The sequence below is a fragment of the Aethalodelphis obliquidens genome, unplaced genomic scaffold (assembly GCF_003676395.1).
Source record: "Aethalodelphis obliquidens isolate GAN/ISIS:26980383/991018 unplaced genomic scaffold, ASM367639v1 scaffold99, whole genome shotgun sequence".
Lineage (NCBI taxonomy): Eukaryota > Metazoa > Chordata > Mammalia > Artiodactyla > Delphinidae > Aethalodelphis > Aethalodelphis obliquidens.
The window spans coordinates 3,381,901-3,397,270 of record NW_020838043.1 but is presented as its reverse complement, the minus strand read 5'-3'; the positions used below and the strand labels follow the sequence as shown (position 1 = coordinate 3,397,270).

Below are 15,370 nucleotides of genomic sequence, written 5' to 3'. Positions count from 1 at the left end.
TAGCAAAGAGGCTGCCTAAAATCATACTAAGTTCACAGAAACCCCAAAACACACCACTGGACACGGCCCTGCCCACCAGAAAGACAAGATCCAGCCCCACCACCCATCAGAACACAGGCACCAGTGCCCTCCAGCAGGAAACCTACACAAGCCACTGAACCAACCTCACCCACTGGGGGCAGACACCAAAAACAACGGGAACTACGAACATGTAGCCTGCAAAAGGGAGACCTCAAACACAGTAAGTTAAGCTAAAAAAAATGAGAAGACACAGAAATACACAGCAGATGAAGGAGCAAGGTAAAAACCCACCAGGCCAAACAAATGAAGAGGAAATAGGCAGTCTACCAGAGAAAGAATTCAGAGCAATGATAGTAAAGATGATCGAAAATCTTGGAAATAGAATGGAGAAAATACAAGAAACGTTTAACAAGGAAATAGAAGAACTAAAGACTAAGCAAACAATGATGAACAACACAATAAATGAAATGAAAAATTCTCTAGAAGGGATCAATAGCAGAACAACTGAGGCAGAAGGATGGATAAGTGACCTGGAAGATAAAATAGTGGAAATAACCACTGCAGAGCAGAATAAACAAAAAAGAATGAAAAGAACTGAGGACAGTCTCAGAGACCTCAGGGACAACATTAAATGCACCAACATTCGAATTATAGGGGTCCCAGAAGAGGAAGAGAAAAAGAAAGGGTCTGAGAAAATATCTGAAGAGACAATAGTCGAAAATTTCCCTAACACGGGAAAGGAAACAGTCAATCAAGTCCAGGAAGCACAGAGAGTCCCATACAGGATAAATCCAAGGAGAAATACGCCACGACACATATTATATAAAACTATCAATAATTAAATACAAAGAAAACATATTAAAAGCAGAAAGGGAAAAGCAACAAATAACATACAAGGGAATCTCCATAAGGTTAAAAGCTGATCTTTCAGTGGAAACTGTGCAAGCCAGAAGGGAGTGGCAGGATATTTAAAGTGATGAAAAGGAAAAACCTACAACCAAGATTACTCTACCCAGCAAGGATGTCATTCAGATTCGACGGAGAAATTAAAACCTTTACAGACAAGGAAAGTTAAGAGAATTCAGCACCACCAAACCGGCTTTACAACAAATGCTAAAGGAACTTCTCTAGGCAGGAAACACAAGAGAAGGAAAAGACCTACAGTAACAAACCCAAAACAATTAAGAAAATGGGAATAGGAACATACATATCGACAATTACCTTAAATGTAAATGGATTAAATGCTCTAACCAAAAGACACAGACTGGCTGAATGGATACAAAAACAAGACCCGTATATATGCTGTCTACAAGAGACCCACTTCAGACCTAGGACACATACAGACTGAAAGTGAGGGGATGGAAAAAGATATTCCATGCAAATGGAAATCTAGCATTTCTCATATCAGACAAAACAGACTTTAAAATAAAGACTATTACAAGAGACAAAGAAGGACACTACATAATGATCAAGGGATCAGTCCAAGAAGAAGATATAAGAATTGTAAATATTGATGCACCCAACATAGGAGCACCTCAATACATAAGGTGAAAGCTAACAGCCATAAAAGGGGAAATCAACAGTAACACAATAATAGTAGGGGACTTTAAAACCCCACTTGCACCAACGGACAGATCACCCAAAATGAAAATAAATAAGGAAACACAAGCTTTAAATCACACATTAAACACGATGGACTTTAACTGATATTTATAGGACATTCCATCCAAAAACAACAGAATACACTTTCTTCTCAAGTGCTCATGGAACATTCTCCAGGATAGACCATATCTTGGGTCACAAATCAAGCCTTGTTAAATTTAAGAAAATTGAAATTGTATCAAGTATCTTTTCCGACCACAGTGCTATGAGACTAGATATCAGTTACGGGGAAAAAAACTATAAAAGATACAAACACATGGAGGCTAAACAATATGCTACTAAATAACCAAGAGATCACTGAAGGAGTCAAAGAGGAAATCAAAAAATGCTTAGAAACAAATGACAATGAAAACATGATGACCCAAAACCTATGGGAGTCAGCAAAAGCAGTTCTAAGAGGGAAGTTTATAGCAATACAATCCTACCACAAGATACTAGAAACATCTCAAATAAACAACCTAAACTTACACCTAAAACAAATAGAGAAAGAAGAACAAAATAACCCGAAAGTTAGCAGAAGGAAAGAAATCATAAAAATCAGAACAGAAATAAATGAAAAAGAAATGAAGGAAACGATAGCAAGGATCAATAAAACTAAAAGCTGGTTCTTTGAGAAGATAAACAAAGTTGATAAACAAAGTTGATAAACCATTTCTTCATTTTCATGAAGAAAAAAAGGGTGAATACTCAAATCAACAGAATAAGAAATGAAAAAGGAGAAATAACAACTGACACTGCAGAAATACAAAGGATCATGAGAGATTACTACAAGCAACTATATGCCAATAAAATGGACTACCTGGAAGAAATGGACAAATTCGTAGAAAAGCACAACCTTCGGAGACTGAACCAGGAAGAAATAGAAAAATATAAACAGACCAATCACAAGCACTGAAATTGAAACTGGGATTTAAAATCTTCCAACATACAAGAGCCCAGGACCCAATGGCTTCACAGGCGAATTCTATGAACCATTTAGAGAAAAGCTAACACCTAACCTTCTCAAACTCTTTCAAAATATAGCAGAGGGAGGAACACTTCCAAACTCATTCTACGAGGCCACCATCACCCTGATACCAAAACCAGACAAAGATGTCACAAAGAAAGAAAACTACAGGCCAATATCACTGATGAACATAGATGCAAAAATCCTCAACAAAATACTAGCAAACAGAATCCAACTGCACATTAAAAGGATCACACACCATGATCAAGTGGGGTTTATTCCAGGAATGCAAGGATTCTTCAATATACACAAATCAATCAACGTGATACACCATATTAACAAATTGAAGGAGAAAAACCATATGATCATCTGAATAGATGCAGAAAAAGCTTTTGAGAAAATTCAACACCCATTTATGAAAAACACCCTCCAGAAAGTAGGCATAGAGGGAGCTTACCTCAACATAATAAAGGCCATATATGACAAATCCACAGCCAACAACATCCTCAATGGTGAAAAACTGAAAGCATTTCCACTACGATCAGGAACAAGACAAGGTTGCCCACTCTCACCACTATTATTCAACATAGTTTTGGAAGTTTTGGCCACAGCAATCAGAGAAGAAGAAGAAATAAAAGGAATCCAAATTGGAAAAGAATTAAAACTGTCACTGTTTGCCGATGACATGATACTATACATAGAGAATCCTAAAGATGCTACCAGAAAACTACTAGAGCTAATCAATGAATTTGGTAATGTAGCAGGATACAAAATTAATGCACAGAAATCTCTTGCATTCCTATACATTAATGATGAAAAATATGAAAGAGAAATTAAGGAAACACTCCCATTTATCACCGCAACAAAAAGAATAAAATATCTAGGAATAAACCTACCTAAGGAGACAAAAGACCTGTATGCAGAAAACTATAAGACACTGATGAAAGAAATTAAAGATGATACAAACAGATGGAGATATATACCATGTTCTTGGATTGGAAGAATCAATATTGTGAAAATGACTCTACTACCCAAAGCAATCTACAGATTCAATGCAATCCCTATCAAACTACCAATGGCATTTTTCACAGAACTAGAACAAAAAATATCACAATTTGTATGGAAACACAAAAGACCCCGAATAGCCAAAGCAATCTTGAGAAAGAAAAAAGGAGCTGGAGGAATCAGGCTCCCTAATTTCAGGCTATACTACAAAACTACGGTAATCAAGACAGTATGGTACTGGCACAAAGACAGAAATATAGATCAATGGAACGGGATAGAAAGCCCAGAGATAAACCCACGCACATATGGTCACCTTATCTTTGATAAAGGAGGCAAGAATATACAATGGAGAAAAGACAGCCTTTTCAATAAGTGGTGCTGGGAAAACTGGACAGCTACATGTAAAAGAACGAAATTAGAACACTTCCTAACACCATCCACAAAAGTAAACTCAAAATGGATTAAAGACTTAAATGTAAGGCCAAACACCATCAAACTCTTAGAGGAAAACATAGGCAGAACACTCTATGACATAAATCACAGCAAGATTCTTTTTGAACCACCTCCTAGAGAAATGGAAATAAAAACAAAAATAAACAAATGGGACCTAATGAAACTTCAAAGCTTTTGCGCAGCAAAGGAAACCATAAACAAGATGAAAAGAGAACCCTCAGAATGGGAGAAAATAGTTGCAAACGAATCAACTGACAAAGGATTAACCTGCAAAATATACAAGCAGCTCATGCAGCTCAATATCAAAAAAACAAACAGCCCAATCCAAAAATGGGCAGAAGACCTAAATAGACATTTCTCCAAAAAAGACATACAGATGGCGAAGAAGCACATGAAAGGCTGCTCAACATCACTAATTATTAGAGAAATGCAAATCAAAACTACAATGAGCTATCACCTCACACCAGTTAGATTGGGCATCATCAGAAAATCTACAAACAACAACTGCTGGAGAGCGTGTGGAGAAAGGGGAACCCTCTTGCACTGTTGGTGGGAATGTACATTGATACAGCCATTATGGAGACCAGTATGGAGGTTCCTTAAAAAAGTAAAAATAGAACTACCATACGACACAGCAATCCCACCTCTGGGCATATACCCTGAGAAAACCATAATTCAAAAAGAGTCAAGTACCGCAATGTTCACAGCAGCACTATTTATCATAGCCAGGACATGGAAGCAACCTAAGTGTCCATCAACAGATGAATGGATAAAGAAGATGTGGCACATATATACAATGGAATATTACTCAGCCATAAAAAGAAACAAAACTGAGTTATTTGTAGTGAGGTGGATGGACCTAGAGTCTGTCATACAGAGTGAAGTAAGTCAGAAAGAGAAAAACAAATACAGTATTCTAACACATATATATGGAATCTAAAAAGAAAAAGGTTCTGAAGAACCTAGGGGCAGGACAGGAATAAAGACTCACATGTAGAGAATGGACTTGAGGACACGGGGAGGGGGAAGGGTAAGCTGGGGCAAAGTGAGAGAGTGGCATGGGCATATATACACTACCAAATGTAAAACAGCTAGCTAGTGGGAAGCAGCCGCGTAGCGCAGGGAGATCAGCTAAGTGCTTTGTGACCACCTAGAAGGGTGGGATAGGGAGGTTGGCAGGGAGACACAAGAGGGAGGGGATATGGGGATATCTGTATATGCATAGCTGATTCACTTTGTTATACAGCAGAAACTAACACACCATTGTAAAGCAATTATACTCCAATAAAGATGTTAAAAAAAAAAGATCCACAGGGGGGAAAAAAAAACTTTAAATATTTGATAGAATTCTCCAGTGAAACCATTTTGAACTGGAGATTTCTTTTTCAGAGCTTCAGAATTACAAGTTCATTTTTTCCAAAGGTTACAGGATTGTTACAATTGTCTATTTTTTTTGGTTGAGTTTTGTTTGTGTTTTTTGAGAAATCGGTCCATTTCTTCTAATATGTTGAATTTATGATCATAAACTTGTTCCTAGTATTCCCTTATTATCCTTTGAATGGCTACAGGATCTGTAATGATGTTCCCTGTTGCATTCTTGATTTGGTGATTTGTGCGTTCTCTTTTTATCTCTGTCAGTCCTGCTATTTATTTAAGTAAATATAAATATTTAAGTCTGCTGATTAACCAAAGACATTCTTCATTTCTGTTATTGTGTTTCTGACTTCCAGCCACTTGAATCTTTCTTATAGTTTCTGTCTCTGCTGAAGTTACCTATCTGATCTTGCATGTTGTCTACTTTTTTCTTTAGAGCCTTTAACATATTGATCATAATTATTCTAAATTCATTCTCTGATACTTCCAATAGCTGTGTCATATCTGTGTCTGGTTCCGATGATTGCTTTGTCTCTTCAGACTGAATTTTCTTGCCTTTTGGCATGTCTTGTAATTTTTTGTTGAAAGCCAGACATTTTGTATAAGGCAGCAGATACTGTGGTAGTGTTGAGGTTTGTCGTCTCTATGGACATCAGAGACACAGAATTCCTCTAGTGATCTTTTTTGGTCCCCTCTCTTGGTTTTGGGGCTTCCCTTTGTGCTGTTCCCAAGACTGTCTACCTCTTGCAGCTCTCCCTGCTGTAACCCACTGTTGTTATTCCTGGAGATTTGCTAGTGTGCTAGTGGGGCGTGGTGGAGAGGTGTCTCTAATATGCTAAGCCTCAGTTTCATCAAAAGTGCTTCTGTCCCTCCTCCAGGGATAAAGCTTTCCTTCTCTTTCCCCAGATGCAGTGGGTATCCAACGGCATTCTCAACCAACAGCCTTGAGGCCCTTTTCCCTGAAGATTAAATCTTTTTAGGTGAGATGGGAATTGAGGCTGAGTGGAATTGATTCCTCCAGCTGCAATGGCATTTCACCGGTGTCCGTAGACCATGTCCACCCCCTGTAGGATCAAGGCTTTTTCTCCTTAAGGGATAAGGATCTGACTGGAATTCTCAGTGATTCCTGAGCCAGCACTTCCAGCCTGCACCATGAATTTTCTCTGGATTTTCCCTGATCCTCCCTGTAAGAGCCAGGAGGGGTTCTTAGAGGAAATGTCTGCAAAAAGGTTTAACCCCTCTCCCCAGGAGCATCATACTCTCAAGCTAGTCCACACTAAGCCTCAAGCAATTTGCTAATTCTTCTAGGTTTATATTCTTTTCCATTTCCATAGTATCTGATGGCTTCTGTCCCTGGTAAGCAAATGCTCAGGTCCTGTGTCTCAAAAAAAGTGCCTGTCTCTCTCCAGAGTTTGAAATGGCTGTTTGCTCTGAAAACTCAGTTCTCTTTTACTTTCCGGTCTGTCCAGCTTTTTTCTTGTTGTAAGCACGGGAAGGACATCCTGCAGCTCTCTGTGTCTCTGAGCTGAAACTGGAAGCCCTAATCAACCATATTTGACCTACAAATGTCAATTCCATATGGTTTAACCTAACAGACCATGGCATAGTTTCTGGACAGTGCACCTTGTTTTGCTGCAGCCAAAGTCTAACTAGAGATTTCCGGAAAAGATTGCTATGGGTTATTCTACACACAATTCATCGAGAGTGAGATGATCCCCCCAAGACAGTGGTCCTCAAACTTGAGCATGCATAAGAATCATCAGGAGGACTTCTTAAAACACAGATCGCTGGGTCCTTCTCCAGAGTTTCTAAATCAGAAGGTCTAGGTCAGGGCCCAAGAATTTCCATTTCTACCACTTCCCGGTTGGTGATGCTACTACTGCTCTTTTGGGGATCACACCCCAAGAACCCTATGGCATGTCTCAGAGGCTCAGGGCTCATCTACATGTCCTACTTATTCATCACTTTGAGGGCAAATGGTCAGCTCTGAGGGGCTCTCATCTGACTTCAGAGAAGTGTCAGGAGTAAAGGATCAGGGATATGCTCACCCTTGAGTTCATTCTTTCTCCAGAGTGAAGCTAAGTAAAAAATAATGTTTTACGTCTTAAAACAGAGGTAGCCACGGTTTTCTAATAGTCGATGAAAGGCTTAGAGTTAATGGTGTACAGACCATGTGAATTTGTTCTAAGATCCATGGTGATGTAAGCACACTCCTTTGGGTCCAGGTGTTGGCTAAGACTCAGGTACAAGTAAAGCGCCTCAAGGCTTTCTTCATAACTGTTTTCTTATGTCACGAATCCCCAAAAATGCTACAGTTTTGTGCTTAGAGTTTTAGTAAAGGTCAAACTACACTGCTCAAATTTATAGAATAAATTCCATTTGGCATCAGTCACAATTACCAGTTCATCTATTCAGTCAATAAACATGTATCAAGTGCTTAGTGTGCACCTGGCAATGTTTTAGGCGCTGGGGACATAGCAGTGAAGAAAATAAAGTCACTATCTCATGGCGGCTTCATTCTAGGGAGAGGAGACAGAAAACAGACAGGTAAGTAGGTGGTGTGTGTGTGTGTGTAAGTGAATGAAACAGAATGAAACAGACTCTCCTATGGGACAGTCTGAGGGAAGATGGAGGCTAACGTTGCTCTTGTATTTAGTGGGTTAGGGATGGCCTCTGTGATGAGGTGACATTTGAGCAGTGACTAGCCAGAAGGAAGAGACCCAGACTTGATACCCATGGAGGTTTAGGCAACTACAACTTCAGTGGCGGATGGGTGGTTAGTCACTTTTTTATACTAACGTTAATTCAATTATGTTTATCATAAGGCAAAAACTATTCTTGCTAAAAATCTCAGGTAACTCACACTCCACTTCTCAGAATTGTCTTAAGGATAAATTGGAAATGTGGACATAGATTTATGCCCAAAGATGCTCGTCATAGCTTTATAAAATAAAAAAAGTTGGAATTTACCAAAAATGCCCTTCTTTCCCTGACCTCCCCACACTCAAGGCTCCCTTGGGCACTTCTGCTCTGCCGTTCCAAAGCCCCTGGACTTCCCTCTGTGGTCATGCTTTCTTCCTGTGGAAGACTTGCCTGCTTACCTGTCTATTTTCTCCCATTTGAGCTCCCTGAGGACAGGGTCTACGCTGCATTCAGCACCCATCACGGGGTCCGGCACATCGTTAAGCACTCAACACATGTTCCAGAAAAGACTGGTTAAATGCTCTCTGGCATATCTAGAGACAGAGTATTATGCAGCCATTACAAATCATGTTTTTGAAAAAAAAGCAATGCCAAAGAAATGATGATACCAAGTATAAAAACCAGACTATAAAACTATAGACACAGAATGACCTCCATTACGAGACTCCAAAATTATTAAAGGCTGCATCTGAATGACATTCGGACAATTACTGCCTTTCTATTTTTTTTAAATTCAAAGCATTTCACATCTCTTTTTATTCTCTAAATTAATCTCACTGCCCAGACCATGCAGACATATTGGCCAGGAACTGCCCCCGCCCAACCACAAGAAGGACAGAGGGTACAATCCTACCAGGTCCCTGTGGTGGACATGTGGAAATATTAATCTGCCTTTCTCTTTATCATTTTTATTTTCCACTTTGGGTATAATAATAGCTTCATAATCAGAAAAAAAGTAAGTTAGTTAAAAATACTCAAGGTGCCTGACTGGGTTCTACATTTGAACCTACAGTCATCACTCTGGTCCTTTAAACCTTAGAAGATTCGTTGGTAGGATTCTTGTCAACAGGCCCCTCCTTGGCATGTGTTGTCCTCCATTACCTTGAAGCTTCTCGTGCTCCGCTTGGCCTCCCCGTTTTGTCTTCCTCATCACCCCCTGCCAGATTCTCAGCACTAGATGTGTCCCTTTAAAACTGGGGCATTTATCTTTCCGGGCCTGAAGTTCCCTCTGAGACTTCTCTGTCTCTCTTCATTCCAGATTCACTTCCTCCAAGGAGACTGCCCTGATTGAGAGCAAATAAGAATGTTTCACGAGAGCCTCCTGGGGCCAAGGCAGGGGGGCAGGTGGGTATTTCATACAAGGGTCCCAGTTCATCTACCTCCTGTCAGCATTCAACAGCAGAGCTTCAGCCCCAGGCAAGTTCCTGGTCCTCTCAGATTAGGCCCCAAACTAAGAAACCCTCATGAAGCTTGAAGAGAATCTTCTCCCTTTCTCCTAAGACATCTCTGTTTTTCTCCTGGGGAATAACCTTGGAAATGCTATTGACTTCTTTGTGGTTTTTCTTTTTAGCTTTAAAAATTGGTTTGAAAACCCTTTAAAACTTTAAAAAAAATTAACAAATAATGAAGTTTTGCATTTCCAGGGCGCATTCTCATCAAAGCGCTCAAAGTTTGCCAACAAATCTTGGTTTCTTGGAGAACTGGTCATATTCTATAGGGGTGAGAGAGAAGGGAAGCATTCACGACTTAAATGACATTGTTTATCTGTATAATTTAATTAAACGTGTTGCCATTTAAAGAGAACTGCCCCATGAAGCTGGTTCTCCAGGAACTCAACTCTTCTTTTTTAGTCAGTTTTTTTTCCCATCTATTTTTTCCTTAGAAAATTCTAGCTACAACCTACTAGGTTACCTTGTTCTATTGTTTGGTTCAAATATTTTTATCACCTAATGCTCCAACAAGAAAAAAATAGCCCATTTTACTGTGAAACCTGGATTCACAAATCGATTAGCATACACTTTCATTTATGGAAAGAGGCTGCCCTCACAGGCACTCCAATTTGGGGTCACTTAAAAAGGCATGAAATAAAACTACCTCTTAGGAATCTTCATCTGCTTCGTGGATTCTCCTTGGCTTCACGGGCTGCCTTCTGCTCCACGCGTTGGGAAACCCTAGGGACAGAACTAGGAATGACAGCAAAGGTTCATCGCCTTAAGAGACATGACCCCTCTCTGTCCTTACACCAGTGACAAACATTTATTTCTGGCCAGGAAAGTGTTTTCTCTGCCTAGGTCATTGTGTTTCCTCATTAGAGCCAGTTTTGGGAACGGCATCTTCTTCCCCTGGCTTGGGCCAAAAGCGCCAAGCCTTCCCTCTGTTGGACACTGCAATCAGCCACGCTGAGCACCTATCACCCACACACGCGTTGCTTTGTTACAGTTTGTACAAAACCAAAGAGAAAAGCTTTTTACCAAACCCTCTTGGTGCTAAAACATCTTGACGTTAATTTGTGCTAAAATAACTAGAGGACTAAAACCTAATCTACTACAAAAAAAGAGACCACGATGACCTCAGGTTACAATACAAAGACCTTTGTGGACGGTGGGGATTATTTTTATACAGACCATGGCAACTGTAAGCAGTAAATTATACTCCCTGTGGTTTTCCCATCAAGGAGCTGGTTACGAAAGGAAAGAAAAGCCTGCCATTAGTAACCAAAGACACACATGTGATGATAGATACAGGCTGTCTTTATGGGAGAAACAAATCATGTGCTTGAGTATACTGTCTAGACGGCTGTGGATGAATAAAAATGGCTTTACACAATTATTTGGATAATAATTTAATGATCTTTACACTAAAGAAGAATTTAGACCTAACTAGAATTTTCTGCGTAAATATGAATGTAAAAGTGAACAACTTAAAAATGGAATTCACAGCTACAGATTTTACTGGATTATTTCTCTTCACTTGGGAAAGATGGGAAGGGGGGCACTATATTCCATTTCTTCTGAAGACATTAAGACACTTCTCTGAGAGTAACCGAATTGTGGAAAATGGAGGAAAATGACGTTACTTCCAAGATATCATTCCTCTTGGACCGTGACAACTTTGGACAAAAATATTTCCACAAAACTTCATTTTAATCATCTTCTTTACAAAGCACAATACTTAAGACTTTTCTAAATACAACTTTAGAAAATGAAGCAAAAAAATAATCTCCACAGATGCTGGTCGAGTCCATGCTGAAAGCAAAAGAATTTTTTCAAAAGTGATACTTGCAAGCTGTTCAATATTCTTCACAGGACCATTTTGTAAAGAGTGAAGATGGTGGCTGTTCGGGCAGTGGCTCATCCAGTTCCATGACTGTAGAGTCCTCTTGCTGGCTAGCCCACAGGGCAGTAATGAAGCTGGATACGCCAACTTCTCCTTCTAGAATTGCTCCTCTCTCTCCTGATACAAAGAAAGCCAATGGCTCTATTTTTCAGGTCGCCAGTGCCCCACGAGGGCACTCCAACCTCTCAATTTAATTTATTCACAATCTTTCTCTGTATACACATTATATAAAACTATACCGTTAGGGATTTTCATGATGAGTGAATGAGAAATCCAAATGTCAAAGAATCCAATCCTCATTCTTATATTTGGTGGTGGGAAATCTCTAAAGCCTTCAAGTTTAACGTAGAAATGCCTAGAACAGTCAAGGGGTATAGGAATGTTTTATGTTGCCCTTGGAAACCTGGCGCTCCTGGCCCCAAGCAAACTGAGGGCAAGGCTGCTGGAAAGGCAGTATGTCCAGATATGAGAGTGAAGGGTGTGAGGCTTCTTTCTTTACACACTCCCTTCCCTTAAATTTGCCATCATCCTGGAACCGTACCTGGAGGACCAGGATGTCCAGGGCTCTGGAAATACTCGGAGGGAAATAGCAGCCTCCGGCAACAAGGTTGAACAAGTAGGTAAGAGGAAGGCAGCGGAAGGGAGAGAGGCAGAGACATTCATTTGTAATACTTTCGACGATCAAGAACGTGTGATGATTTTTTTTTTTGCATCACTCCTTCAGTGTTATCAATTCTCATTCTTTGCGGTTGTACAAATCTACTCATATTTAGTAGTTTCGCTCTAAAACTCAGGGAATGGACAAAGCAGCTTTTTAGAAACACAGAAAACACCTTCAGGGGCCATGAAGGGACCATCCCCCCGACCCCCGAATCCCCAAACTATCTTGCAATACAGTATGCTCCCCTTATTTTCTGCTAAGGATGAGAAAACAGTTACATTAGTCTAAAGCTGAACTCTTCATTGGCTACAAAGATACAGCGGACAAGCAAACACCAGTTTCCTCGGGTCGGAAAAAGCAATTCCGTGAATGCAAGAGAGATCCAATGGCTACGCTTCAACAAGCGCCTCCCCCCTTTCTCTTGGACCTGAGGAAGGGGTTACAAGAGAGCAAGGCAAATGAGATCATGTGAGTACACCTTCAACAACAGCACACGTGGATAGCCTAGTGCAGGAAATAATACAACTCCCCCCCACCTTTGTTTTCATTTGCATTTTACTTTTATTTATTTTTGCTTTAATAATGCATATTCCGTTCACTCAAAAGGTGCAAAGGACAGGAAGCAGGGGTTTAACTTGGCTGATGAAAAATCAAGCAGGGGTGACATTTCTAGTTCATGAACAACCTAAAACTAGGAGAACTTAAAAGTCACAGCTGGTACCAAAGAGCACGCCCAACTTCACAGCTGTCTCCTCTTAGGACCTTTGGTTAGGCGAGAGAAGCTTTGAAGACAGTGGCCTCTAGTAGACTTTGATAAGTGACTAAAAAAAATAAATGCGTGTGTGTGTTTTTTAAATCATGGTAGCTGCATCACAAAAGCTCCAATCAAGAGGGTGGTAAAAAGAAGGCACAGATCATTGCAAATACCAGATTTTCTCTTTCTCTTTTTGTAAATATACCATCATATATAAGCTAAAATTTATCTTAGGGTGGTGGGGTTTGCTGGCAGGAAGAGGGACAGGTTGGACCTAAAATTGCATATGTAATAGACTCCTTGAGGGGGACACAGAGCGAGGCAGCTTTCCGCCTAAAGCAAAAGAATGGGATGCTCGCTCTGGACTATGTGTAATACAAACACTGGGGGAATCTGTGGCAAAACACGATTAAAAAAATCATAAAATTATAAAGCTTGTAAACGAAGACTCTAAAATTACATTTTATTAATGGAAAATATCATCAAAATAGTACCACTATGGACTAAACTGCCTGAGTTTTCGTTTCACGTGAGATCTCATAGTAAAAAAGCCTTTAGCACAATTTTCTCTGTTTAAGTCACAACCAGTGCCAGACCCAGGACTATACCATGGGGAAGAGTCTCCTCTTGGATGGAATTTGTGTTGTGCTATCAAGACTTTTGTGCTGATCTTTCAAACAGGGACATGTTGAGGCAATTTTTCATCTTTTGGCACAAGGTTATTTTGGCTGGGGCGGAAAATTTGAGTCTTGGACTTGGGATGAATAATGCGACATTTCATTTATCAAGTATTCATTTTGATTGAAGAGCTTTCTTTATGTCATTAACTTCCATCTATAAAGGAAAAACAAGAGCCGAACAAAATCACAATGAATTGGCTGGTTGGATAAAAGCTGAAAGATAAGCAACCTGGTTGATTGAGAGCAAATAATCAACCTGACAATTTGAAAGGGGAAATGGGTGAAATGACATCTGAATGAAGAGTTGATCATGATGCCAGAAATTGACATAAACCTAAAGAACAGGCACACCAACTCGAAGTGCTAGGAAAGGGGGGATGTTTGAATTCCCAGGCTACCAGTATCCAAAATTTGTCAAAAGCAATGATACAACAGTAATTTCAGTTCCTTGGCCAGAGGGTGGAGCAGCGTGTCCTGACACACTGACCACTTGGCAGGTCTGGAAGGCAGCTGTGGTTGGGCCCAAGGGGCTGTCTATCAGCACCCGCAAAGTGATGACAAGCAGTTACCTATCCTTTAAGCACCATGGATCCCAGTCACCACCAAGGGCACCAACTGCATGAGAGCTGAAAGCCTACCATTCCCAACTCCTATACACTCTCTACCCTTTGGTAAAGGCTGAGTTAGATCAGAGGGAGGCTAAAGAGAGGGTGACACAGCTCTGATGCCCTGCAGGACTGACACGGCTGTCAGGGAGAAGTAAAGAGATAAGGAGCAAGTGCCAAGTGTGGCCGGCTGTGGTCCTTGGGGTCCCAATAGCGGCATGACAGAAGCGCCAATGGGGTCTCCCTGGCACCATATGCCCTCTGGCAGTTACGACAATGAGGCCTCTGAAAACTGAGGGGAACTTTTCACAGAGGAGATGTTTCAGATAAATTCCAAATGAGAAACCCAACTTGGGGCACGTTTGCTAATGCCTCCCTTCCCCAAGACTTCCTGGATCCCAGGAGAGGATGTGAAGGGGGGCTATATAGTTCTAAGAAAATTCTCACAGGAAGCGCATCGAAATTGGTAGAGAAGTAACTATCATTTCTTTTCTTTTTTTTTTAACATCTTTATTGGAGTATAATTGCTTTACAATGATGCGTTAGTTTCTGCTTTAAAACAAAGTGAGTCAGCTATACATATACATATAGCCCCATATCTCCTCCCTCAATTATTTTCAAAATAAAGCCCGGACTCTGCTCCCACCCCCAAATGAGCCTCTCACGGGGCAACAGGACCCCAAGGGACCCACCTGCAACCGAAGCCGGATTTTCTTCTCTTCATCCAACTCTGAGAGTAACTGCTTAATCTCTCGTCTGGAAAGCAAATGACAAAGTTAAACAAAAGCCCAGACTTCCCCGACAAGAGATATGAAGTCTCTTATCATTACAAAATCCATCTGATCCTTTTACAAAGAAAGTGTGGACAGAACATTACATTATATTTTCTTTGCACGGCTATTGCTTAAAGCCTGTTGCAGATGGAAAGGCCTTTATTTCTGGGCTCCCCAAATATGTAGCCATCAAATAGTAGGTCTGAAATGACCTTTGAAATCCCTTAGTGCAAGTTTCTCCTAAAAGAAGATGGGGAAACTGAGGCCCAGAGAGGTGGCCTGACTTGCCCAATGACGACACTCCAGGTATCCAGGCTCATATTCGGTCATCTTCCCTCTAACTAGTCCTTTATTATAGAATCACTGGTCTTTACATGGACTTACATAATAATATTCA

General features: G+C 40.4%; 1 protein-coding gene across 4 annotated transcripts in view; it reads right to left on the bottom strand.

Annotated features, from left to right (window-relative positions):
* Positions 1-13,008: 13,008 nt before the first annotated feature.
* SH3KBP1 (SH3 domain containing kinase binding protein 1) overlaps positions 13,009-15,370 on the bottom strand; it is a 346,493-nt gene continuing 344,131 nt past the window's right edge. For 3 of the 4 annotated variants that reach the window (XM_027096156.1, XM_027096157.1, XM_027096159.1), the window contains 2 exons: positions 14,893-14,956; positions 13,275-13,749 (listed from right to left, as the gene is read on the bottom strand). In XM_027096156.1, coding sequence (XP_026951957.1) covers positions 13,708-13,749; positions 14,893-14,956 — 106 coding nt within the window. In that variant the 3' untranslated portion in view covers positions 13,275-13,707. Of the gene's footprint in view, positions 13,750-14,892; positions 14,957-15,370 lie in introns of all 4 variants that reach the window. The other variant, XM_027096158.1, reaches the window with a different exon arrangement.